The sequence below is a fragment of the Sapajus apella genome, unplaced genomic scaffold (assembly GCF_009761245.1).
Source record: "Sapajus apella isolate SASKATOON/1434 unplaced genomic scaffold, GSC_monkey_1.0 scaffold16, whole genome shotgun sequence".
Taxonomy (NCBI): domain Eukaryota; kingdom Metazoa; phylum Chordata; class Mammalia; order Primates; family Cebidae; genus Sapajus; species Sapajus apella.
Window position 1 is genome coordinate 23,711,204 of NW_022436956.1, and position 24,250 is coordinate 23,735,453.

Sequence of the window (24,250 nt, forward strand, 5' to 3'; positions counted from 1 at the left end):
CTCAGAAAATGGTACCTGTGGCCAGTGCTGAAGGTACCAGTATTGCTGCCATTGTACTGGAACTTTAGACATGGCTAAGGCTCTTCAGACTTCATTTCAGGGATTAAGTCCTGTGCCTTAATGCCCTCAGCAAACAAGATTCGACAGTTTAATCCAGCATAGGTATATTGAATAACTCCTCTTTACCTTGAAAGACAGTTGGGCTTTTTCAAATAGATTAATCAGAGGAAGTAAACTCTAAAATTCAAGTGTAAACAACATAGTCAATCCTATAAATCAATGTGTAAACATGAGTGATGTATATTTAAATACTCTCTAAAGCCAAAAATTCAGAAATAGAAATAATGACTTATAAACTTTGGGCTACATTAACTGTATGGCAGCTCTCAAGAAAAAGAAGTTCAACTATTTGCTCAGAGAGTTTCCAAAGCAATGCTTTGAAAAGGAAAAAGAATGATCTACAGGCTAACATAGCTGTAGGCAACATGTGATTTTTGGTCATCCTAACACTTCTCTGACTAATGTTAGAAAAGAGAAACTAATCGTTCATAAATGTCTTTTTCTGATGTTGCTCCAAGATGTACCCTCTCCTCTAGAGGTGAGGCAGGGCTTACAGGATCGTGGCACTATGACTGGCTAATTTATTTGTATTTTTAGTAGCGACAGGGTTTCGCCATGTTGGTTAGGCTGGTCTCGAACTCCTGACCTCAGGTGATCCTCCCACTTTAGCCTCCCAAAGTTTTGGGATTACAGGCGTGAGTCACCACGCCTGACCCGAATGAAAATAATTTTAAATTCACGAATCCATAAGATTAAACCACTTGAGAGTAATTAGCAGTTTCCAGAATTAATGGCTAATGTTCAAATCAATTAAAAATGACTGCTGGAAATAAAAAAAAATCCAACATTTAGTAATACAAAATTATTTATTAGTAAAAAAGGAGAGAGCATTTGTTCGTTACACAAAAAAGTAAAACAATTGAAAGTTGTCTACAAACATTTAAACTATGAGCAAACAAAGTAGGAGTGGCACTACGACCCGGTTTGAGGACTTCATATGGCTAGGTTCTCATCAGAAAATTGGAAATAGTGACATGTAAACTGTGCTTGGGATATTGTGTTACCAAGTTGCATATTTTGCAGTGTCATCTAGACGTGGTAGAAAAATAGATATACCCATGCCATGTTCCGAATTACTGTAATATCTATTAACTATAGCAGATGTCACAGTTTGTTTCCCTCTTATAGAAATCAGTGGTGGCAGCTGCTGAGGGGGCAAAGTCCACACAGTCTGTGCTTGGGTAGAGGTACTCTGCCGCCTGGAGCACATCCAAGTCCTCTGCCTCACACGATGCGCAGTAGCAGATGGAGGCGGTGGCCGAGGAGAAGCAGCTGTACTGGGCGTGCGAGGGCAAGTGGTGGTAGGAATGGTCTTCGGGGGGGTAGCCACAGTTTCTGGTGTCCAGAGAAGTAGGGGAATTGTAATTCTCTGGAGCATATGAAGGCAGCTGAACTGGTGAGTAACTGTAGTCTAAGGAGCCAGAGAGAGTGGAGGAATTTGAAGGCGATCCTGGGATCTAGAGAAACGACAACCAAGAAACAAAGAGCTTGATAACTTAGACGGGATCAAAAGGACTGAACAGTGTGGACTTACCAACGCAGAGTGAGAAAATTAGAGGTAAAAAACCAAACCAAACCAAACAACACCCAACCCAAGTCTGCAGAAGTAATTTTATTTGCTGACTACATGATTTCATGACACCACATTCTATAGTTACCTATTTCTTTCCCAACAATGCATTGTCTTGCTTCACTGGTTTCCTTTGTTATAATCCTACTTTAGAGGGTGCTCTGTTCTGAAACCACAAAATCCCATTGTGCTTCAAGTCACCTGCACATCAAACCCTGCTGTATGCCACAATCTAAGCTGCAGGTGGCACTCTGGATGTTTCTCCACACCCTCACCATGGAAAACCAGGTGAACATGCAAAGGCAGAACTTGGATCCTCAAGGATCTTGGATTACCCCTGGGATATGCCAAGATGAGTCACTACGTGTCTGGTCACTAAAGTCTTGTTCCCCTGAGTGAGAGCTATTGTCTGTTTTCTCTTAAGCAAGTCAACAACTGTTAATGAGAAAACCTAACTTGGAGGCTGTGAAGGAACTGGGTCACTGGGGCCCCATGTTTTCCCCATGACAATGTGCATATTCTGTGGAGTTAATTTCCTATCCCCTCTAAAATTTAGTCTGATGCCCACACAGACTTTTGGCAAAAAGCGAAAAGTATTTACATTCCTTAAAAAAGAAAAAGTTACAATTTACGGTTTACAAAAAAACCTGTGAGTCTCTAAAAGACAACTAAAATAACTATTTTCCGCTAATAGAAACTTTCCTTCATTTTGAAGGATAACACATTTTCAAACATTTGAGATCCATCAAGAACAGTCAATCTAATTTTTTTCAAAGATTAGATGTTCATTTTTACTAACCATTTCAGACCCAAATGAGTTCTTGTGCTTACAGCAGACTAAAACCATCAGTTAGTCAGTTCAATGACAAAACAGAGCAAAATCCCCCCTGATGCAATGAAGCTTGGTACCATATATACACTGCCTTAATTCCATTTTCAAGAACTCAAAATCCATCCAAAAATCCAAGAGCCATTGTTTAAACCACTGACTTCCAATTAGTAGGTATCTTGACTTCACAGTTTAAAAAACATTAAATGAATATTGCCAGGAACCTCTTTTTATTGCTACACACCAACTTACCTGGTGATCTACTTGAGAAATCTAAATTCTGTGTGTATCCAAAGGTTTATGCCCTGCAGTGTGTGGCTACTTTATACATTGACTTTTAAATTCTTCTCTACTTGTTTCCTTGGATGATTTCCTTGCTGATAGCTTTTGTATGATTTCCCACGAGATGGTACAAACTCACAAAGCACTATTCCCCCAGAGTTAGCAAAAATCAGGTATATAGAGAACTGAGATAAATTACCAGGCTCTGGTTAAAGCAGAAAGGGGTGGCCTGGAAGCTGTCTGGGAAATGGTGTGGAATACTTTGAATGGAATTGAGCAAAGGCTCTGCAGGGTGCATCTCTGTCTGAAGGTAGGAATCGAAGATCTGGTCGAGGCAGCTTGAGTTTTCTTCACATGAAACACAACTGGAAAATTCTCGAGGTTGAAAATAGTTGGGCGTGGAAGAAATTGGTTCAGGCTCAAAATACAGTCCTAGAGGAGAAAGGAAAAAGACAGGTTTTTGCATAAAAATTGCAAAACATAGATTTGAATGGAGATCTATCCTCTGAATATTTACTATGTCTAGGGGGAAAAGGGCTTACCAAGTCCAGAAAAGTAAACAGGAATGCAAGTTGGACTTTTTATTTGTCTTAGCTAATTCAAGCTCCAGGGAAACGAACGTGGTTAATAATGTGGAAATTGGCTGTAAAAGAGGTTAGGACAAAAATAAAAGGATGGTGACCCAATCTGTGTCCAAGTACACAGTCAGAAAATGGCTCAAGCTTCCCCTTTCTGGGCTTTGAAACCATCGACATCCAGCCCCTACCGGCAGTTCACGTAAACCTCTCAGACGTAACTGACAGTTGTTGAGGCTTTGAGAAGACTTCTGATGCTTTGGGAAATAATTCCCTAGACTTAGGGTGACTGCTTTTCTGAGCTTTTCACTCTTACTCAGTAACTTAAGTTAGGAGGAGAGAATTTTGAGAAGTGATTTAAATGGGAATGCAAATGATAATCATGGAAGCCAGGACCATAGAGTACCAATTACTATTGGCTCGAAATTACAAAAAGCCAAAATGTTTTCTCAGTGAACATGCTAACATAATGTGTCAAAGTAAATGTCTTGTTAAATGTCAAACAAGAATAATCAGAAAACGTTACTCTTTTTCCATTTTATTATTAATAGGCCCAATTTGTGATAATTATCTGTAAATGCTGGAAGAAGAGGATCAGCATGTGCTCCTCAAAGGGACTAAACGACACTGGGTTCTTCTTGAGGTGTCAAGTTCCTTTAAAGTGAAGCTGCAGTGACGCATTTAGTGTGGAGCAGCCATAGGCAGAGATTTCCTTATATACGACCTCCTTAAACTCTTAGCTGTTGAATAGCAGAGGTAGGAGTGTTTATGTAATTGAGTTATTCTTATTGGGCTGAGAAAACCTACACTTGTTTGAACTGCTTTCTGGGAAGAGAGAAGGGGAGGGAAGCCCCTGTCCGCTGGAAACTAAAGGAACAGAGCAAAGGCATTATTCTAGTGCCTCGGGATGTTCTGTATTCCATCTAATAGTACACTAACAAAAAGATAAGTTCCTGAGAACAATCCTGATTTTGTAGTTCAGTTTAGTTACCTGGTGATGAAGAACTGGAATAAATGTGAGGAACAAACTATTGGGACAAAATAGCAGAGAGCAGAGAGTTCAGAAATGAGGACATTTGCGCTTGTTTCCTTGCTGGGCTTGCATGTGGAGTGACTATGCCTTTTTCACCTTCTGATTGGTTGGATTCCAATTAAATGGTGGTGACTATCTTAACCCCCGAATCAAGCACTGAAAGACTTTCGAGATGGCCTTTCAAAAGAGTGTTTGAGGGAACTGTAATGCTGGCTGTACTGACCTGCAGAAGATGGTGCAACTGGGTCTGAAAGGTGAACGCTGCTGCCTCCGGACCGCTGTCAAAGCAAGAATATCACCGTGAAGCAGGCTGAAAGAAAAGCTCTAAAGGGAAAGCTAAGACATTTTAATGAGGACTATGCTTCTTTCTGCTATAAGGTAAGCCAGATTCTTCCTTCTCAGAAAAGTTGCCTTCTTAAATACAACCAATGTTATGTTTTATTTAGATTCAATGTTTATGTTGCTTGGGGAATTTTTTCCTAATATCAGATTCTTCCACTTAAATTTTAAAGGCGATTAATTTTGACTAACAAATTAATGCAAATAATTTCATGAGGCAAAAATGTAACAGTTTGAGAAAATGCAGCAAAAAGTATCCTATTAAACTATTCAATTTAAAATTAATAAAAACTAACATTCATTTAATCCCAACTCTCTATGGCTTATTCAATTATTTTTCTCAAAATTTTCATATACCATCTGGCTACTTAGCCTTAGGGATTCATTTCTCCAAAGAACACGATTTCAAACTTTGTTAATCCTGAGTAGCTAAAAATACTCACATGTTCTTAATATACATGAAATATTAAAATAGAGAATATTTTCTTAAGGCTGTAGTTGGTGAGTCAGAACCTACTTACATTCTAGTTAATGGTTGGGAATTATTCCAGTACTTTGCATGTTTCGTACTATTTTCTATAAAAGTTGCTTTTATTTAAACTACTGTATTTAAATACTTAAAAGTTTATGAGACTGCTTTTTAAAAACTATTTAAAGTAAAGCAGCCTGCGTTTTTCAGTTGAGTTGACAATTATACTAACTGAGTAATTTGGGATTTTTTTTTTTTTTTTAATTTCAGGTGGTGGCTTTAAAGTTTAAAGGGACCTGCGTTGCTCTGTGATTCTGTGCTGGGAAGCCAAGCTCACCACACCTCTTTTGGGTTACAGGGATACTCACTCCCGTACTCTGAGCCACAGGGAGAGCTGTGCAGGCAGCCACTGCTGAAACAGGAGGCAGTATTAATTTTGAAAATGATCCATGCTGTAATGTCATGAACCAGGAAGCTGGAATCCTTTAGCAGTTCTTTATGCAAATATTTGGCTGCAGCTTGAGCTGAAGGACTTGGAAAGAGTGGGTATTAAAAAATCTGCCTCATTGTAGAGCTTTCCCTAACCCCATTCCTCCCCCAGATTGGCCTGTTTGTCTGCCTCCTCCCCCTGTTATCTCCCTGAGATGTGTTTACATTATCCTACTTGATATTATCTTTCTAGTCATGGGTTCACTTTCTACTTTGCTCCAATAACACAAAGAAAGGCACCTCTCTCTTAGATTTCAAACAGCACGAAAATTCACAATCTACAATTTATAAAAAAAATACATCAAGGCTGTTTAAAAAATTAATGCTTTAAAAAAAGAAAGGTAAATGATATCTTTTGATAATGACTAACTCAAGTTTCCTTTTACCCTAAAGGCAAGTGTGTGTGTGTGTGTGTGTGTGTGTGTGTGTGTGTGTGTGTATGTGTTTGCAAATTGATCTGGCTGAAATAAGTTTTTTAAAATCAAGTGTTTCAATCTGGCATATACACAGTTTCTCTGGCACTGCTTGAAGAATATTTGAATTCTTCACTGAATATCTGTCTCAACCTATAACTTTCATTCATGATTGCCTTCTTAAAATTTCAATTGTGGATACCACTCTGACTTTATAACAAATTAAGATAGATTTCTTGCTGCTTTGTAGTATTTGATACAATTAATTCTCTCCTTGGCTTAAAGTTATCCAGAGGCATCCTTAAACAATTGAACAAATTGGAGATCATCTCTGTTATACCGGAAAGGTCTACAAAGTGGGCATAAGTCATCCCCTCGCACCTGCTACCCTTGCTTACTAAGTACGCTCTCACAGCTTCCTTAGAATCCCAGATCCTTCCAATGGCTTCCAGTGAGGGACTTTACATTTGGCTCTTGTAATTAAATTATATGCATGTTACTCCTATGTGCTTGCGAGAGCATAGGCTGATACAGTCTTCTGGGAAGCAAAGTAAAGCAGGCTTTACTCTGCTGGTTCCTGTAAGACACTGGCTCAGAAGTCCTGCTTTATTTCTCAGGAGGGAATTCAGAAAAATTTAAGTAAGTCAAACTACTCTGGGGAACGGAAACTAGTCAGATACACAAGTGAAATGTCCTACCCTGGCTTTGGCTCCTGTAGTGAGCCAAGATGGGAACAGTGGCTAGACCCATCTGTAACGGCCCAGCAGCCACGGAAGTGCCACACTCACATGGGACTTCTCCAGGTGCAGCTGAGCAGAAGTCTACCAAGTACCAAAGCTCCTTCAGGAAAGGTTACATTTTATTAAGAACGTCTTGATGATGTTTTTCTCCAGAAGCATTTTCCAGTTCCTTTGTACTGGTTTTATTAATTATATAACCATCTCTGAACTGAAGGGGTTGAGATGCCTGCTTAGTATGGTCAGATCCGCAGAATAATAAATTTAGAGCGTAGAGAGCCAACGGAAGGTTTTCATATTATACTAAGAATAAGGCCTTAGTCTTACTTTTAGCTTAGCCATGAGCTACTTCAAGATTTTGAATTTTACCTGTAATTGAGGTACAGATCTTTGATCTACTTACCTCTGCTGGTTGTTATAAAAACTGAATGAAATAGTGGCTAGCTGAAATAGAACCACTCTGAAGCCCTCTAGAAACGTAAGGGACTGTTAATGTGTTACCTGAAATTCTGCACATGGAAGTCCTAACTTTTCTAGCTGCATGTGCTGTATATGCCAAATTGCAGCTGGTTCACGTCTGAACTCTAAACTCTGAGCAAAGGGTGTGAATGAACATTACTAAATAGCTGGCTTTCAACCCTTGGTTAGAATTTTATTTTAGTTACTTCCTTCAAATAATATTATTATTTCTCAAATAATGACAACTGACATTTATTGAATATTTATTTTCACTATGTGGAAAGCATTCTTCCAAGGGCTTTGTATGCAATAACTCGATTAACCCTCACAAAATCCTATCATCCCCAATATGAAGATGAAGATGAGTAAATGGAGGCAAGACAGATTGAGTAATTTGCTTGAGGATAAACACCATGGAGGAGCTGAGACCTGAACCCAGTCCATCTGGTTCTGGAACCTGTGTTTACCTCCGCTACATAATTTGCCCCCTCCCATTTCATGAAGTCCCACTGCCAAAGGCCTATTTCATGATGTCATGCATTGCACATGAACAGCATCAGGCACAAAAACTGTTGTGGGGCAGATGCCAATAGGCTGGAGAAGGACCAATCCTAACATAGGCAATAGGAGCCCCAGCTGTCAGATCCTACGTCCACACCCAAGCCAACCCCCAAGCAATTGTACAATCGAGGGTTTTTAGGGATGAGCTGCCCTCTTTTGGGTAATAATCCCACCTAGTTTGTTTGGTTCTGCTGCTGCCCTGAGTGCTTTTAGCAGTACTTACTAAGGTTCTACTGTGTCGGGAGCAGGGGCAAGAAGGTGTATAAAGTGTCAGGGTATACCCTAATGACCGCTCAGTTCAATTTTATAATAACCTGGAACTGCTTAAGGCTTTGTTACATTTTAAGGAAGTGGTTCTGTACTCCACTTTAGGTGACTGATGATTTACAGACAAGAGATCTCAGAGGGTGAGTTCTAGAAGAAAGAAGAGGGAAGGGAGGATGTACAAAGATGCTATCCTGGAAGGGGCCCCTAAAATGAGGTGAATTTCTGGGAGAGATTTTCTATGGGTCTGTGATGGCTATATATACATACACTGTCTTCCTAACAAAACGATGTCTACTTACCTGCTGGCTTCTCCTCCCCCTGCAGAGGACCAACACATCTTTTATACTTTACTTTTATATGGGGGATGGATGGGCTCTCCCAAATCCTGAGCCACACAACATGCCCCAGCTGTCCTCTGTGGCTTCCCGATTGGGATGCAGCTGGGTACAGAAGTCATAGGAACAGTGGAGGAAGACCAAGTCTGGGGATAGTGAGGGCGTGGGGCCTTGGGTGGCCTCCACACCTTGCAGACACAGGGTTGAAAGAGGCCCAGCATGGGCTGGTGAGGGAGGGAAGGGTTTATACTCACGGTTCCCCCTGAGGCCGCCTGGTGTGCCCGTCTTTGCTGCAGCAGCTCCTTCACTGTGATCTTCACTCGGACACCTTGATACACCTTTGGTTTTTCTGGAGAAAGGCAACTGAGTCAGTGGTCGAGTCCAAGGTCTGGGTGTCAGGGTACAAAGTGGGGGCCTCTTTTATAGGCGATGGCACCCAAAGCCAAGTTTCTAAGTTCAGAGAACACACACACACACAAATGTCAAAAGATGGTAAAAACCCAAACACCTCAAACTTGAAAGAATGAAGAGTGGCTGAGCAGGTTTCAGGGCCCCAGTGGGAACAGAACCCATGGAAATTTGTGGGACCATCCACCCTTGGCTGGGCCTCAGTCCTAGGCCCATAGCACAAGGTTTTGCTGCTCTGGAATGTGGAGATCAGTGCCCCATAACCCACTACCTTGGCTAAGTCGGGGGAACCTAGGCTTCTGGGCCCAGCCCTCTGAGAGGGTATTATGGACCTGGGGAGGGGCCAGGCCCGGGGCAGGGGGCTTTCTCTGATTATGGCGGCTGACCTAGCCCACCCCACTGTGTTCCCACTGGTGTGGAAGTCCCGAGTCCCTTCCTTCTCCATCTGGCCAGGTGTGGCTTCTGGACAGGCTCTGACCTCTCCGTGCCCTTTGGTCTGGAAGCCAGTCCTAGGGCAAGTGGTGAGGTTTGGCCAGCCCAGTCTTGGGCCGGTGAGGGACCAGCCAGACTGACCCTAGTAAAGGGGCCAGGCCTCCGAGGAACTCCCTCCCTCTCTCCCTTCTGTCTTTTCCTTCTGCCCGCTCTCCCTCTTCCCTTTTCTCCGCCTTTTCCGCGCTCCATCTTGCCCTCCTCCCTCCTTCGCCCCCGCTCCTGCTCTCCCCTTCTTCCCTTCTCTCCCCACCCCCTCCCTTTCTGCCGCAGACGTTTCTCTGCGGCGCACTGAGGCTCCGGGGCGAGTCCGAGCAGCGCGAGCTGGGGAAAGCCATCCAGGGCTCCTAGGACCGCGCACTCTGCCGGGAGGCTGCCCTTCGGTAGGGGCCTCCCTGGGGCTGGCGGAGCCCGGCCAGACTGCCCCAGCTCGCGGGAGCTGGCGGGCGCGCGCCCGAGGGGTTCGCTGGGAGGGACCCTGGGAGCAGGGAGCAGGGGCAGCCTCCACCCAGGGCCCCGAAGAGCCGCAGTGAGTAGGTTGGGGACCTGCTGTTAGGCCAAGCCAGGCCGGGCGAGCTTTCAAGGTGAAGGTGGCCGCAGGAGTCCTGGGCACCTTCGGCCCTCGATCCTGCAGGGAGCGCCCAGGAATCGCACAAGCGGGAGCTGGGCGCGGCGGCCGGAGGTGGCCACGCTTTCAGCCTGGGCGCCTGGCGATAGTGCCAGGATGCCAGCGCCTCTCCTGGTCACTGCAGGGCCCGCAGCTGGACAGCAGGGATCCCCCTCAAGCCGAGTTCCAGGAGCTAGGGTCTCCCCAGGAAAGGGGATTACGCTTTTCCTAGACCAGACCCAGGGAATCCTGTGCCCCGCCCGCAGGGCCCACGCGCCGCGCCCTCTCCGCGCTCCAGCCTACCGCCGCCCAGCCACCCAGTTCCTCGATCCGCTCCGGGCTCTGCGGGCAGCGGGCGTCCCTTGGGGTCCGGGCAGGGACCACCACAGCTCGGCTTAGTGCGGCCGGAGCCCTCTGCCCCAGTCCCAGGCTCACCGGGAGCCTCTAGCTCCCCCAGTTGCGGCTTCTGGGCGCGCAGGATCTGCGCCGCGAAGTCCAAGGACACAACAGCGGAAAAGTGGAAGGGCGGCCGGGGGTCTGGGGCACGCGGACGTCCGGAGAGGCCATCTCGGTCTCTGGGCCTCTGCCCTCCGGGACAGACGCTGAGTGGGAGCGGCCACAGCGTGGCCCGCGCCCTCTCCGGATCCTCAGCCCTTACTCGCATGCCTTGACTTTGAGCCTCTCTGTTCTATGCAGGAAAAGCTATGGAAACACACCCGGATTGAAATGTCCCTGGCCTGCCTGACCCGACCCCAGGAGAAGCAGCCGAGTTACCCGACATCGTGGTCAGCAGGAGCTGGGTCGGTGGCTGGATGCTGCAGCTGCAGGGACTCAGCGCCTGGGAGGGCTCCTGGGCAGGGAGAGAAGCAGAGATGCAACATTTTTAAAGTTTCACAAAGCATCCGGCTGCACCCAGATCCCTGGAGCAGGAGACAAACAGAAATAATGTTTTATACCTTCGGGTATAGGTTTGAGTTTTTTCCCCCTCATGCCAAGTATTTAAAACCTCTAGAAACCCATGATTTGACAATCAATGATTGCGCGATACTTTCAATTTGAATATTCAAAGGCTTAACAAAATGGACTATCTTCTGCAGAAATCCTGCACAAAGGCACCCCACAGAGAGTCTAGAGAAACAGGGAGTGAGGCCCCTTTGGGTACTGGCCCTTGCTTTTATTTTATTTTGAGCATTTTGTCCCCCTTCCCACAGATAGAGCAGATGCCCTCAAAGATGCTCTGTATTTCAGCCTTCAGGGCAGCTAGGGAGCCGTGAGTGACTTAGGCTGCACCCTCGGTGAACGTCAGAGCCAGAGTGGCTGGCTGGACTGATTCCCGCATACCCCATCTGTGTTTTGAGGGGAAATCTCAGGTTTTGGGGAGTGAACATGGCAGCCAGGGGGTGTGGCACAGCAAGAAGTCGCCCTGGGCCCAGGTGGCAGGCCAGAGGCCCAGCAGAGCCCTACATTCTGCGCCTCCTATTTTTCTGGCCGGGCCTGGCCACCAGCGAGCTTCCCTCCCCCTTGCATCCGGCTCTTCCTGGGCTGGACACTCTGGGGTTTCGCTCAGAATGCCTGCCGGTTGAGACCCTTTGCTCTCTCCACAGACCTGAGGATGCCTGGAGCCTCCCGCTCTGGAGACTTTCTGAATCTGGGTTTCACCACTGCACTGCAAAGTGCCCTCTTTGCTTTTTCTCCCTCTAGAGCCACCCCTGCCTTTTTGCTGTAGGACCACATGTTAGGAAACAGTGTCAAGTCTGACTCCTGCTTCTTTTAGCTGAAAGGATGTAGATGTGGGTTCAAGTCCTATTGTGGTGAGAAGGGGGAGGGACTTGGAATCAGGCTTTCGCCTTGGTCCAGGCCCAAGCCCCTCACTAATGACTTGGGATTCTACTGGGTCATTTTCTCTGAGTACTTACTGTGCCTCTTGCATGTGATCTGGAAGTGAGGACACAGGTGTAGTCCATAGAAGGAGAGAGTGCCAGGCCAAGTCCTTTCATAGCCACCCATTCCCTCCACGGAAGGGGGCAGTAAGAGAAGACTGAGAGACAGGGTGGAGTTCCCTTTGCAAATAACCAAGATATTCCCAGGATGCCAGACCAGGCCACAGTTTGAGGCCTCTGCTCTTTGTTCCCTGAGTTCTTGGAAATGCAAAAAGTGTAGTTTAGCCCCAAAGACCTCTAGAAAAACATTGGTGTGCCCAAATGTGTCAGGTACAGGGTAAACACACAGAGCTTAGGGAAAGTGCAACTGAGAATGACAAGACAGATAGGAATTGCTTGGCAGCCGAAGCCACATCTCTGGGGAGAAAGGAGCAGGCCTGGGAACACTAGAGGTGGCACCTGGCAGTGGAGGGCAGGATGGATGTATTGAAATCTGACAGCCTCCGGAGCTTCTTTCTGCAAATGCCCCTGAGCCTGTGTCCTAGGTTTCCCTGATGGACCAGACCTGAGGAGGGGTAGGACAATGGGAGTGGAGAAAGCTCCTCCCCCCGCTGCATGCCCTTTTCCCAGAGGATTGGGAAGTGCCCAGGCATTGCCCCCTCTGAAGGAACAGTGAACCAAGCAGCTTATAACCTAGGGATGGTCTCTTGTCTTCATAGCTTCTTCCATTACTTTTCTTTTCTGCTCTCCCCCTTTTGTTATGATCTTATTTTTTGGTTTGCTTCATAAAACCTTCTTTTTTGGTTGCATTTTTATTTCTTTCCGTGTTTCTTTGTCTCTCTTCCTGTCTCTGCTTTATTCCATTTCTTGTCTGCACTACTGGCCTTCTCCCAGGCTTCACATGTCTCTCTGTTTCCCTGTGCTGGGGTGTCCTCCCAATGCTTTCAGGCTTCATCTCCTTCCAAACCTCTCCTTTCATGTGGAGATGGACAGGGAGGGCAGGAGCATTGAGTTCCCTTGGCAACAACATCAAAGATGATGCTGATGATTGGCTACCCTGTGGAGAAGACAGTCCAGGCTGGGCGAGAGGGGAGCTCCTTGGAAGTCATGGGGTCTATAGGGACTGCAAGGATCTCTTTGTCCCAACCTCTAGCAGCCTTCCTGGATGCTTCTTGTTGGCCTTGTTTCTGGGATGGCCATCTCTATACAATGCAGCACCTGATGCCCAGTGCTGTTGCTGGCTAGCAATTTCAGAAAACTAGATTTGCCTAGGCCTGAGCCCTGTTTTGAGAAAGAAGCTTCCCTCCGGTTTTTAGTCCAACATTAATGAGTTTTGGTTCCTGTTGTTTCTATAATTACGAAACTCCAGCACAGGTATTTAAGAGCCAAAGGCCATGCTTGTGGAAGTAAGGGAAAATCTTCCTAAATGGATCCTGGGAGTCCTCCTTAGAGATCTGAGTGGATGATCAGGCCCGGAGCAACCCTGAGATCCTAGGTGCCCACAGCTTTGGCATCTTCATAGGAGACTCATAGGAGACTTCATAGGAGACTCATTATTGTTCACTGGACATCAGGTGCTGTATTGTATAGCATTCCCATTCCACAGGTGAGGAAACAGGCTCAGAGGAATAAGTGACATGCCAAGATCTTTGAGCATATCAGTAGCAGAATTAGGATTCAGACTTTGATAGGTCTAACTCCAAAGCGCTTGCTCTTTTTTTCGAGACGGAGTCTCACTCTGTTGCCAGGCTGGAGTGCAGTGGTGTGACCTCGGCTCACTGTAACCTCAGCCTCCCAGGTTCAAGCCATTCTCCCGCCTCAGCCTCCCGAGTAGCTGGGACTACAGGCGCCCACCACCATGTCCAGCCAATTTTTGTATTTTTAGTAGAGACAGGACTTCACTATGTTGGCCAGGATGGTCTCCATCTCTTGACCTCGTGATCCACCCACCTCGGCCTCCCAAAGTGCTGGGATTACAGGCGTGAGCCACCGTGCCCGGCCTTTGCTCTTAGCTATTGATATTGTCTTCCTGATCTTCTCTACCAGAAGCTTTCAAACTTTTTGAACTTTAACCTACAATTAGAAATCTGTTTTACATGTTCATGTGTATCTGTAACAACATTTATATTTCTAAAACAAACTTGTCATGAAATAATCCTACGATGTGAGGCACTCTGATATTTTCTGTTCTAGTCCATCTTTTCCATTTCATTCTATTTGTGGAAAATGTATGTTGGTTGGGAGTCATTAAGTTAATTTAATGACCCACTAACAGGCTGTGAGTGGCATTGGAAAAATACTGCTTGTAAGATATGTGAACACACGTTCGAAGTTTGTGCATGTGGAAATGTTTTGGGGTGCTGTTTTACTATCAGTATGTACGAGGAGACTAAGACAGTATAGACTGCTGATTTGAGAGTACTCTGTAAGAACTGGAAACACTAGAACCCCGAAGAAGCGGCTGGCTAAAGGTGAGGGTAAGCTCTTAATTACACTACAGTTTTTGCCTCTCAGACTGAGAACTCTTCACTGTTGCTGGGGGCATTGCTACCTCTAGGATATTTGTCCTGAAGTCCTGATAATGTCTTTGGGGTTTTAACAAACAACTGAAAAAATTTTTGTGGGGTTTCAACAGGCTTTAATAGGTACCCTTGCTTGGCAATATAACATAGGATTTTGATCTTTGGGTGTTGGAAGGGACCTTTGAAGTGCTGAGAGGGACACAGAGTTTTTTTCCAAAATCTCTGCTGGTGTTTGTCCAGCCTCTGGCTCCATTGCTGGGATGAGATCCTGGCCCAAAGTAGAATCTGTGGAAGTGATTCTCATTTCCTCTACGGAAATGAGAGCTCACTATTTGTGAGGCAGCCTGTTCCACTATTGGACTGCTTTAAATGTAGTGGTCAGTGATTACGCTACAATCCTAATCCAATCGTGTATTAATTGAGCACCAACTATTTACTGGGCATGGTATCAAGCACCAGGAGTACAAAAATAAGTAGGCCTTGATTTCTGCCATCAATTACTCTTTTCTCCTACTTCTGTACTACCACTTCTCTATTGTGAGTTTGTTTAGTTCATTCATTGGTTCCTTCATTCATTCAACAATCACATGCTGATTAGCTATGCTGACTGGATTCAGTGCTAAGCCTGAAGAAGTTATGCCCATCATATCTCCACCCCAAGCCTTCTCTTTTTGAGACTCCCCAACCAGTTTCTCCATTCCTTCTCAGATCACTGTTCTTCAGATCTCTGGCTATCCTTGCCACTGACCTCAGAAACCCTGTATTTATTTGGCCTTGACCGTCTTATAATCAGTCGGCACGCAAAGTGATGGGAATAGATTTCTTTTTAAGGTTTTAAACTGAATATTTTGGCTGAAAAATTTTGGCAGTCTTTTGTATGCAAATGACACTGCAAAGCGTTGTATTTCCCCCCCTACGTAGGAGATTTTATTCAACTTAGGCACACGCATATTAAAAAGACTTTCAAGTATAAGGAAAAGGGATAGTTTATTCCCTCCAAATTTGACTATGGCTTGAAATTGTCTTTATTAATGCAAAGTTCTTTTGTCACCTTGACTTTGGGACACTGTTACCAAACCTTGTGGGACATATCAAATTCCAGAAGATTGAATACATGCAGGAAACAAATACTTGTTGGGCCCTAGAGTGAACATTTGGTCCATGTGAAAATGACCGGGAAGACTTTTAGGTGAAAATTTTTTAATGATTTGTGCTACATCAGTCTCTTCCCATAAGACATATTCAAAGTTTTAACTTTTCCTTAAGAGGCTTCCATGAGGAGCAAGCATTTGATAATTCATCATTTAACTAAGAAAAACACCACGGTACACTGCTTGAAGAGTTCCTCTTCTATTACTTAAAATGTTTTTATTGTGCAATATTTAAGACATACAAAAACATATAAAGAATACCCTGATGAAAATCTGGGACTATATTATCAAGCTGAAGAAACAAAACAGTTGAGTGATCTTTTATTTATGATGAAATTAACTTATTAAAAGCATTAAAACCTTTGTATTATTCCTCTTAAGATATTATCTTAGTGAGAAGTTTAGCAGGGACAGCGATCAATTTTCCTAATGCAAAAAAGCTAATTCCTAGATATTGTATGTTTGGTTCACATTTTTACCCTCTTGGAACTTCTAACAATTTTTTACAGTTCTCTTTTTTTTAATTGTACTGACAATGACATTGCATATTGCAAACCCACATATGCTATTTATCAGAGGCTATAATTAGAGGACACTTTTTTTTTTTTTTTTTGAGACAGGGTCTTACCCTGTCACCCAGGCTGGAGTGCAGTGGTGCAATGATGGTTCACTGCAGCCTTGACCTCCTGGGCTTGACCAGTCCTCCCACCTCAGTCTCTCAAAGTGCTGGGATTACAGGCATCATGAACTGCCACACCTGGTCAGAGGATACTTTTGTATCGAAAATCAAATATAATAAAATGTCATCATTTGCAAATAACCGTAGAAGATTTTAAAGTTTATTTAGCTTGAACTTTGAGGATTCTAGTTCCTGATTTATTTATCATACTTGTTTTAATCACACCAGGGATAATAATCAAGCATTAAATAACTTTTATTTATAAGATTTCCTAGCAACAGATCATAGTACGTGTATCTACTACATGAATATATCAACATTTTTCTGTGCTATTTCAAAGATTCAGTAATTTTACTTCATAAAGGCATTTAAAAATACTAAACCAATCATCTTAAATATATTACCACTAAAGCCCAATATCCACCTACCGTCTGAATTTGGAGGGAGTATGGCTAATGTTGGATACTAAACATGGTGAGACCCCTCATACACTGGTTTCAGAGAGCTGTCACCCATAGAAGCAAGGGCTAAAAAGTTATTCATCTTTATGGTGTAATTTTAGTTCAATCTAACAAAACTTTACTGAGCATCTACAATGTGCTGGGCCCTGAGCCAGGTGCTGTGAGCCACTCATGAGTCCTCCTGGAGAGTCTCTTCAGCTGGAGAAGCACTCTTTGTCTAGAGTGTGTGATTTTGCATTTAACCTCTCTAGAGTCTATGGTGTGTGAGATGAACAGTGTAATATTGTTTTGCATAGAGAGGATACTGTAGACAGATCCAATGATGGAACTTAAAGAGTATAAATTTGTTGTGTGTTTGGTAGACTCACTACAACGTACTGTGACTTAAACCTTAGACATCAATCATTATTTTGGTACTTTAAATATAACTGATGTTTTATTCCTTATGACTATACTGTTTAGCTATTTAGATTAAATATTTAAAAATTGATTACAAAGATACTATAATACTTTTATACATATGTGTACATATATGCATATATGTATGCATGTATGTCAATATATATTTTACTATGGATGTTGGTAATTATTTTCCCTTTGTGCAATTTCTATTAGAGTACTTCTGTCTTCTCCCCCTACCCCAATAGTACCATGATATTGTATTATTAACTGAGCTATAGCAAGTCATAATGATCGTTTAAAATCATCTATTAAATAAATGAGGTAAAGATGTAGTTTTCCTCTCTCCATTTTTGGGGTTTGTATAACATTGTAAGAGGAATGCAAATGCTTTCAACTACACACTACGTGTGTTTCATGGGATGATTGTTTATATTACAGCTTTTGCATGGGCAAATTGTGCTCAACTTCTTTTTGGCATTAACATCTAGTCAGATTTTTTTTAGTGGCTTAAACTTGACCTGCCATCTCTGATTACTTTAAATCTTAACTACATCCTGTGTCCTTATAGGACCTGAAAGAGATAGCGTTGAACGGAACTCTTTAATTTCCTCTGACTTTCTCAGGAATGTTGTAAGTCAGTGAATAACAACAAATTTAAGGAAGGTGAGGGAGAGAAGAATGCACCTTTTTTTGCAAGTTGGCCTGGTACATTGTTCTGAAAAGGTACAGTTAGTCCCCACATGTTGTAGAAAGTTGACTGGGCGCAGTGGCTCACGCCCGTAATTCCAACACTTTGGGAGGCCAACGCAGGTGGATCACTTGAGGCCAGGAGTTCCAGACCAGCCCGGCCAACATGGTGAAACCCCATCTCTACTAAAAATACAAAAATTAGCTGGATGTGGTGGTGCCTGCTTGTAATCCTGGCTATTCAGTTGGCTGAGGCAGGAGAATTGCTTGAACTTGGGAGGCGGACGTTGCGGTGAGCTGAGATTGTGTCACTGCACTCCATCCTCCAGCCTGGGTGACAGAGTGAGAACTGTCCCAAAAAAAAAAAAAAAAAAAAAAAAAGGAAAACAGAGAGTACTTGAAAGAAAAATGGGATAATATAGGGAAGTAGAATTAATTTTCTTGACATAGTTCTGTGGCTTGATTTCACCTTTTAACAAAGCACTCCCTGAACAATAAAGCAAAATCAAATTAAAATATATGTCATAGAGACACATTGTCAAACTACAGAGAATTCTTAAAGATCATTTATTATTTGGAATTATTAGCACCAGCTCTACTCCCCCAACCCCTTTTAGACTAGATAACTGAAGTGGACGCAAGCAGGCTTATGTGGGGCTGGGGGTATGTCTCTTTTTTATCAGTTAATTTAGTCAAATGCTATGAAAGCGATTGGATGCTTTAAGAAGAATGTAAACATCACGCTACCTATATTTACCTCTGTTCCAAGGTCTGCTTGTTGAGATCTCTTTGTCTGAGAGCCAGTACATCTTCAAGTTATTAGGTGATGAATGAACGCATGAACATGCCTGATATTCAGTGTCATAATCACAGGAAAGTTAAAGTTATGTGGACACATATTTATGATTTACACAGCCATTACTGTGCTATTGATACCCATTGACAAATGGTAAGCAGTAGAGGACAAATCATTTTAAACTTCACAACACCAATCTAGGAAAATGACTCTGAGACCCTTGTGAAGACCTCTGTATCTGCAGAGAGGGCCAGATTTCTTCTTTAGAAAGCATGGGCCTGCTCTTCAGGTATGAGTAACTGCTGAATGACAGATGGTTCTGCCAGCCACATTGGAAACCAGGACTGAGGTTGCAAGTCATGCTGTATTTAGGAAAGAACAGCTCCTCTCACGGTAAACATTGCCACTTTTCACTGAAGAGCAAACACTAAGCAAAGCAAAGTTCAGGCTGCCCAAAGGAGCTAGTGGAGGGGGAGGAAGTGGGGCAAGGGCCTGGCAGTGCTGCCTAGGAACCGAGGGTCTCATGCGTTCACTCTTCATCTGCTGCCTGAAGAATTCTCTGCCATTTTGCCAGAGGGAGCCACAATGGTAGGTGAAGGAAAGGAAAAATATCTTCATTGACACATAGTAAGAGCTGTACATTTCCAACCAGTAAGCCACCAAATAGGAGGTGCTGTTTGTCATGCTATTGGCTCACACATGGCAATATGTCCTTCTCCAAAGTCCTTTTGATTCTTGGTGTTTTGTGGTCTGTTTCTGGCTGAAAGCTTAGTCCTACTTTCTGTATTTTCTTTAAAAGGTATGAATTTGGCTGGGCAGGGTGGCTCATGCCTGTAATCTTAACACTTTGGTGTGCCATAGTGGTCGGGTTGATTGAGGTCAAGAATTTGAGACCAGCCTGGGCAACATAGTAAGATATTGTCTCTACAAAAACTAAAAAAAAAAGTAAAAAATAAATAACTAGTTAAGCATGATGGCATACACCTGGGTCCCAGCTACTTGGGAGGCTGAGGTAAGAGGATTGCTTGAGCCCAGGAGGTTGAGGCTGCAGTGAGCTATGATTGCACCACTACACTCCAGCCCAGGTAACAGAGTTAGACCCTGTCCCAAAAAAAACAAAAAAAACAAAAAAAACACATAACTTTCCATTTGATTACAGAATGCCTGTTTTACTCATTCACTCTAATGTAGGTTTATTCCATCAGAGAGACAATGTCTGGTTTAATTAAGGCTATCATTGATCAAATAAAATTTTGGGCCATTTTTGGATTTAACTAATTTTAGGACATCCTGGGCTCTAGGATAGAGCCAATACTATGTTTTTTACAAAGCCATAGTCTCCTGATCTCATCCTATTTTATGGACAATAACATATTTATAGTTTGTGCCATGTTTTTTACTGGGCTTTTACAAGTCACTATAATAAGGCATAAATATATGTATCTAAAACACTTCAGTCTTTAAAGTCACATGCTATACAATGAGTTTTGTTTTATGTACTCATATCTATATTATATCCTATCCATTGTCTTTTACTGAAGAATACACATAGTTTATAACTAAGAAACATTTGACAGGAAAATCAGTATCTTTATGATCTGCATAAACTTTTTAATGCAATTTAAGAAAAAAAAATCAGCGTCAAAAATGATATGTCAAAGATAACAGAAGATTCAGAATGTAATGGGTTACAACAGTTCCCAAAAGACCGCATTGTAAGGTTATCTTACTAGAATACGGTCCGTGGTACATTTAATTAACATTCTGTTTTATTTCAGTGGGGCTGTGGTGGAGAGGATTGCAAATAAATGCCATCATCCACTAACAAAGGGCAGCATTGTGGCTTATTCTGAAAATCCAGTCCTGAATGAGTTGACACACCTAAAACGATCTTGGGAACGCGCCTCAAGTTAAAGAAAAACCCAGAAGTCCTTTGGCCCTCCCCTTAATAAGCTCTGCGGCATTCATATGACCCCCAGGTGATGCTCCCATCTTCTTTTGCCCAAGGGGAAGGGTCATGGAGGGAACAGGTGTCTGCTTCCTCATTTGGGGAGAGTGGCCCCACCTTGGGCGGTAGGTCATTTGAAACCGTCATGAAAGGGGTGATGGGGTAAGGCGGTGGGGTGGGGTACCCCGGAGTGTGGTGCAGATCTTCCAGAGCATGCAGCGAATAGGACTGAGCCCCAGCCAGGGAGGTCCCCCAGCTGGAGCCCCTGTGCTGGGCGGTGCTCCCGGACTCGAGCTGGGAGAGGCAACTCGTGCTGGGTGGCAAGGTCTGCAGGGCATCGGTGGACACAGGGTCAGGCTGGTTGAGACTGTCAGGCACCGTCTGCTCCCATGAGTCCCTCTGAGGAGAATGGAAAGGCCACTGGGATTATTCAGTAGGTGACACTCTGATGATACATTGTGTGCTGCCAGACTGTGGTTTCGGGGCAGCCTTGGTCCCCTCTCTCTGCTGCCTGAAGCCTGGTTCTCAGGCTGCTCTTCCCTCCAGCATTTGATACCAGCAGTGAAAGTTTTCCTTCCTTCCTACTCTACAATTAGACTTGCTATAGGTATTGAGACTCCTTTTCCCAGAAGACAACATAAAATAAGTGAAATGTGAGACTAATAAAATGCACATCTAGGCAACATTTTACTGTGTACAATGCGCTCTGTCTTGCATTCTTTTTGAGTCTCCCATTAGTCTGGGTCCTAGAATGCCCTTTACACAGTGGGGACGGTCAGCACTTGGCCCACTCCTCGAAGGAGTAGGCCTTCAACTCCGTGGTAAGCTTTTGAGTGGACTCAGGTGCCCACTCGTGCCCTCAGTAAGGCCGGAGGAAAGAGATAGGAATCCCATAGGTTTGGAACTAGAAAGACTAGGGTTCTTCATGGCTACTCCTGACTCTGAGCCTGACTTTGCTCGTCTGTAAAATGGGAATTCATAAATATATCCTGAGTTGTTGCAAGTATTGAATGAACAAAGGCACATCACATTTCCTGGCATAGAGTAGGTACTTAATAATGTGAATTCTCATTCTCTCCTTTTTGTCTAAAATCCTGTCCTAAGAGATTCATTCTTTTATAGTGGAAACCTTTACGATTCTCTAGGAGTATTAGCATTCTTCAGGTATTTATGAACTCACCGGTTTGGAAGGATTGAGAGAGAACTAGGTTTTTTAGGCTAAAAATGTAGGGAAGGGGAGGCAGGGGACTTGGAAAGAAAGAGGAGCCCTATGTACCCTCCTTGGGAGATTACGATCCATTTCATAATTACGATCCATCTGCCTAGCCGTGTCTGAGGTGCAGCTTCAATGCTCTTTCCTTATGGGCTGCTGGAATGATGATGACTGGCACTAGCAGGGCTGGGGAACATCAGGCGAATATCAGTAGAACATTAACAAAATGGATATAAATCCTGCTGTACAGTCCTCCCGGTTCCAAGCCCTGCGCAGACGCTCCTGGCTGTCATGGTTAACAGGGATCCTTGAGCAAAGCTCCCTCGGAGGGTGTCCTGGCATCTCCAGGCAGCTGCAAAGCAGCCTCAGGGGTCTCCAGGGTGGGTCAGACCTGGCTTCGACCCGGATGCCAAGCACAGGGGCTGGGCCAGATGGGATGGTGAGCCCTGCCCTTCTTTTACTCCCTCCCACCAGGTCAGGTCCCTGCATACTCACAAATACGAAGTGAGGGGGGTCTCCGGGGAAGGGCGGCGGCAGGAGCGGAGGCAGGGGCGAGGCGCCGAACAGGGAGCCCGCGTTGGGCGTCAGCGCGGGAGGCCGGTAGTCCCCGTAGGGCTCCGGGGAGAAGTAGGGCTCCAGGAGGGCCGCGTGGCTCTGCCCTGCGGAGGACTCACAGGGAAACGGCTTCCCCACGCTGGAGGCGTAGACGTCATTTGAAAACTGTTTACTGTTGTGGAAGTCTGAGTCAGATAAGAAAGATCTTCTGACACCGTAGTAACCTGACGTGACCGGAGAACCTGTTGCCAAATGAAAAACACATGGGCAGAAAGTTCCTCCCAGGACGGTCAAGGCCTCCGTGGCAGCTGAGTCTCTGCCTGGGAAACTATGTGACTAACACATGCCTGGCTCCAACGCTAACATGGAAAGAGACAAATATCTTGAAAAACATGAAATATTCCTGCATTAGCCCAAATAACTAATACGTTTTAAAAGTTCAGTCTGCCTTTAGGGATGAGTTCATTCTAGACAGTGCAGTATCTGTTCATTGACTCATATTTACTGAATACTTTCCAGGTGCCCGGCGCTGTGCTGGGAAGAGGTAAATGAAAGAATCTCTTGGCATTCACATTTTAAGGAGGAAGCATCTTTTCCGCAACATCGGAGCTACCTCTCCCTGTACTGTATATGGAACTGTTAACAAGAGCCTGCTCCTGGGCTGTTACCTGTGATCACTAACTCTGGATAAGGAAACACATATAAGCGCACCTCAAATCAGAGGCAGGCTGAACTCTGTCTTCTAATTCTTCGCATATTGACCTTACACTGGGTCGCACGCCTGGCAGACATCAATAAATGACTTGCTTTAGGATTAGATGGCTACACAGAAGCCAATGTTAGAGGCCTATACTGTAGTTTTAAGGCTTTGACGAGTTTCATGTTATTTGCTGCCCTCTTGTGGCCTCATGGAATACTTCACTCAGCTCACGAGGGCCCTGTAAGTTTAGATGCCTGGTGCAGAAAGCTTCCCTTGGTGGAGAGAGGGAGGGACAGCTGAAATTGATAAGAGCCTCATTTAAGATGAGCCCAGTGAAATGGTTTCCAAAGAAAAAGATGTATTTGCTCAACATTTTCTGACCCTGTAGCTCAGTTGTAGCAGAAAACACACGATTATTCACAACATGTTTGAGGGCGTAGACTTGAGGTCTATAAAGCTGATGGTTTAATTGTTCTGGCTGGCGGTGGGTGTGATCTAGTGCCAAGACCAACACCCTTAGGTTACGGGTCACAAAAAGGCTGAGCCAGGGAGAAGATGCAAGTGCCTGTCTTCCTTATCTTCTGCCAACCACAGCAGACCACTTCTGAGCTTCTGACTCTATAGGCAGGATTCCAGCCTAGCCCACAGGAGCCGGCACTTTATATGATGCTCATTCCTCTTTCACCTGAGTCACAGTGGTCTTTCCAGTCAAACTGCGAGCCCCATGGTGGCAGAACTCAGGCCTTATACATTTTCTTTAAACCCAGTAGTATAACATTGTGTTCAAGAATGGCTTGTGAATTTACTTACCCAGAAGAAGAAATCAAAATTCCTCATCAAAACCTATAGCATGATCCTACTCACTTCACTTTTACATTCTAGAACTTCTAACCTGCTCATGCAGTTGAAAGCTGCAGTTAGGGTTTTCATTATAAGCATACTTCCTTGGGAAAAAAATCTGTGCAACTGAACCTTAATATAAAGAAATAAGGTTCTGTTTCATACAATGAATTTATATTTATGAGAGTGGTTATGGTTGAGAATATGGAAATAAGGTTTCCAGGCTCTCATGTCTATACTCCCAATTTCCAAATTAAAACCACGAAGGAAAAAATCCTCTGCTCTCTTAGCATGCTCAATCTTTCCTTCCTTCTTGTCTTTCTTCCTTCCTTCCTTTCTGCCTACCTGCCTTTCTTTCTTCCCTCCCTCCCTCCCTCCCTCCCTCCCTCCTTCCTTCCTTCCTTCCTTCCTTCCTTCCTTCCTTCCTTCCTTCC

At 44.2% G+C, this 24,250-nt stretch overlaps 3 protein-coding genes across 6 annotated transcripts in view; 1 reads left to right on the forward strand and 2 right to left on the reverse strand.

Moving 5' to 3' along the window:
* Window positions 1-907: 907 nt before the first annotated feature.
* COLCA2 (colorectal cancer associated 2) lies at window positions 908-10,830 on the reverse strand. Of its 4 annotated transcripts, none has more exons than XM_032285634.1 (5): window positions 10,757-10,830; window positions 8,733-8,827; window positions 4,633-4,687; window positions 3,001-3,233; window positions 908-1,577 (listed from the first exon to the last, which is right to left on the reverse strand). In XM_032285634.1, the coding sequence occupies exons 1-5, from the start codon at window positions 10,761-10,763 to the stop codon at window positions 1,209-1,211; spliced, it is 759 nt and encodes a 252-aa protein (XP_032141525.1). In that variant the 5' UTR covers window positions 10,764-10,830; the 3' UTR covers window positions 908-1,208. The 4 variants fall into 4 exon arrangements, with proteins under 4 accessions (XP_032141525.1, XP_032141524.1, XP_032141523.1 ...); XM_032285633.1 differs by lacking the exon at window positions 10,757-10,830 and adding an exon at window positions 10,418-10,681; XM_032285632.1 differs by lacking the exon at window positions 10,757-10,830 and adding an exon at window positions 9,273-10,392.
* A 164-nt stretch (window positions 10,831-10,994) lies between these two features.
* COLCA1 (colorectal cancer associated 1) lies at window positions 10,995-13,637 on the forward strand. Its single transcript, XM_032285637.1, is given in 2 exon segments — window positions 10,995-13,032; window positions 13,035-13,637. Coding segments are annotated over 2 exon segments (387 nt in total). The 5' UTR covers window positions 10,995-12,800; the 3' UTR covers window positions 13,190-13,637.
* Window positions 13,638-20,154: 6,517 nt separating this feature from the next.
* Window positions 20,155-24,250, reverse strand: part of CUNH11orf53 (chromosome unknown C11orf53 homolog) — a 43,140-nt gene continuing 39,044 nt past the window's right edge. The window contains exons 4-5 of the mRNA XM_032284809.1: window positions 22,217-22,518; window positions 20,155-20,907 (exon numbers count right to left, since the gene is read on the reverse strand). Of these exons, the coding sequence (XP_032140700.1) occupies window positions 20,506-20,907; window positions 22,217-22,518 (704 nt within the window). The 3' untranslated portion in view covers window positions 20,155-20,505. The remainder of the gene's footprint in view (window positions 20,908-22,216; window positions 22,519-24,250) is intronic.

What these genes read in the sequence shown, in the direction of transcription:
- COLCA2 (XM_032285632.1), bottom strand. Translation starts at nt 9,567, where the DNA reads ATGGAGCGCGGAAAAGGCGGAGAAAAGGGAAGAGGGAGAGCGGGCAGA. An exon ending in AGGCGGCCTCAGGGGGAACC is followed by an intron (nt 4,688 to 8,732) that starts GTGAGTATAAAC and finishes TTGCTTTGACAG; the next exon opens with CGGTCCGGAGGCAGCAGCGT. An exon ending in TCTGCTTTAACCAGAGCCTG is followed by an intron (nt 1,578 to 3,000) that starts GTAATTTATCTC and finishes TCGTTTCTCTAG; the next exon opens with ATCCCAGGATCGCCTTCAAA.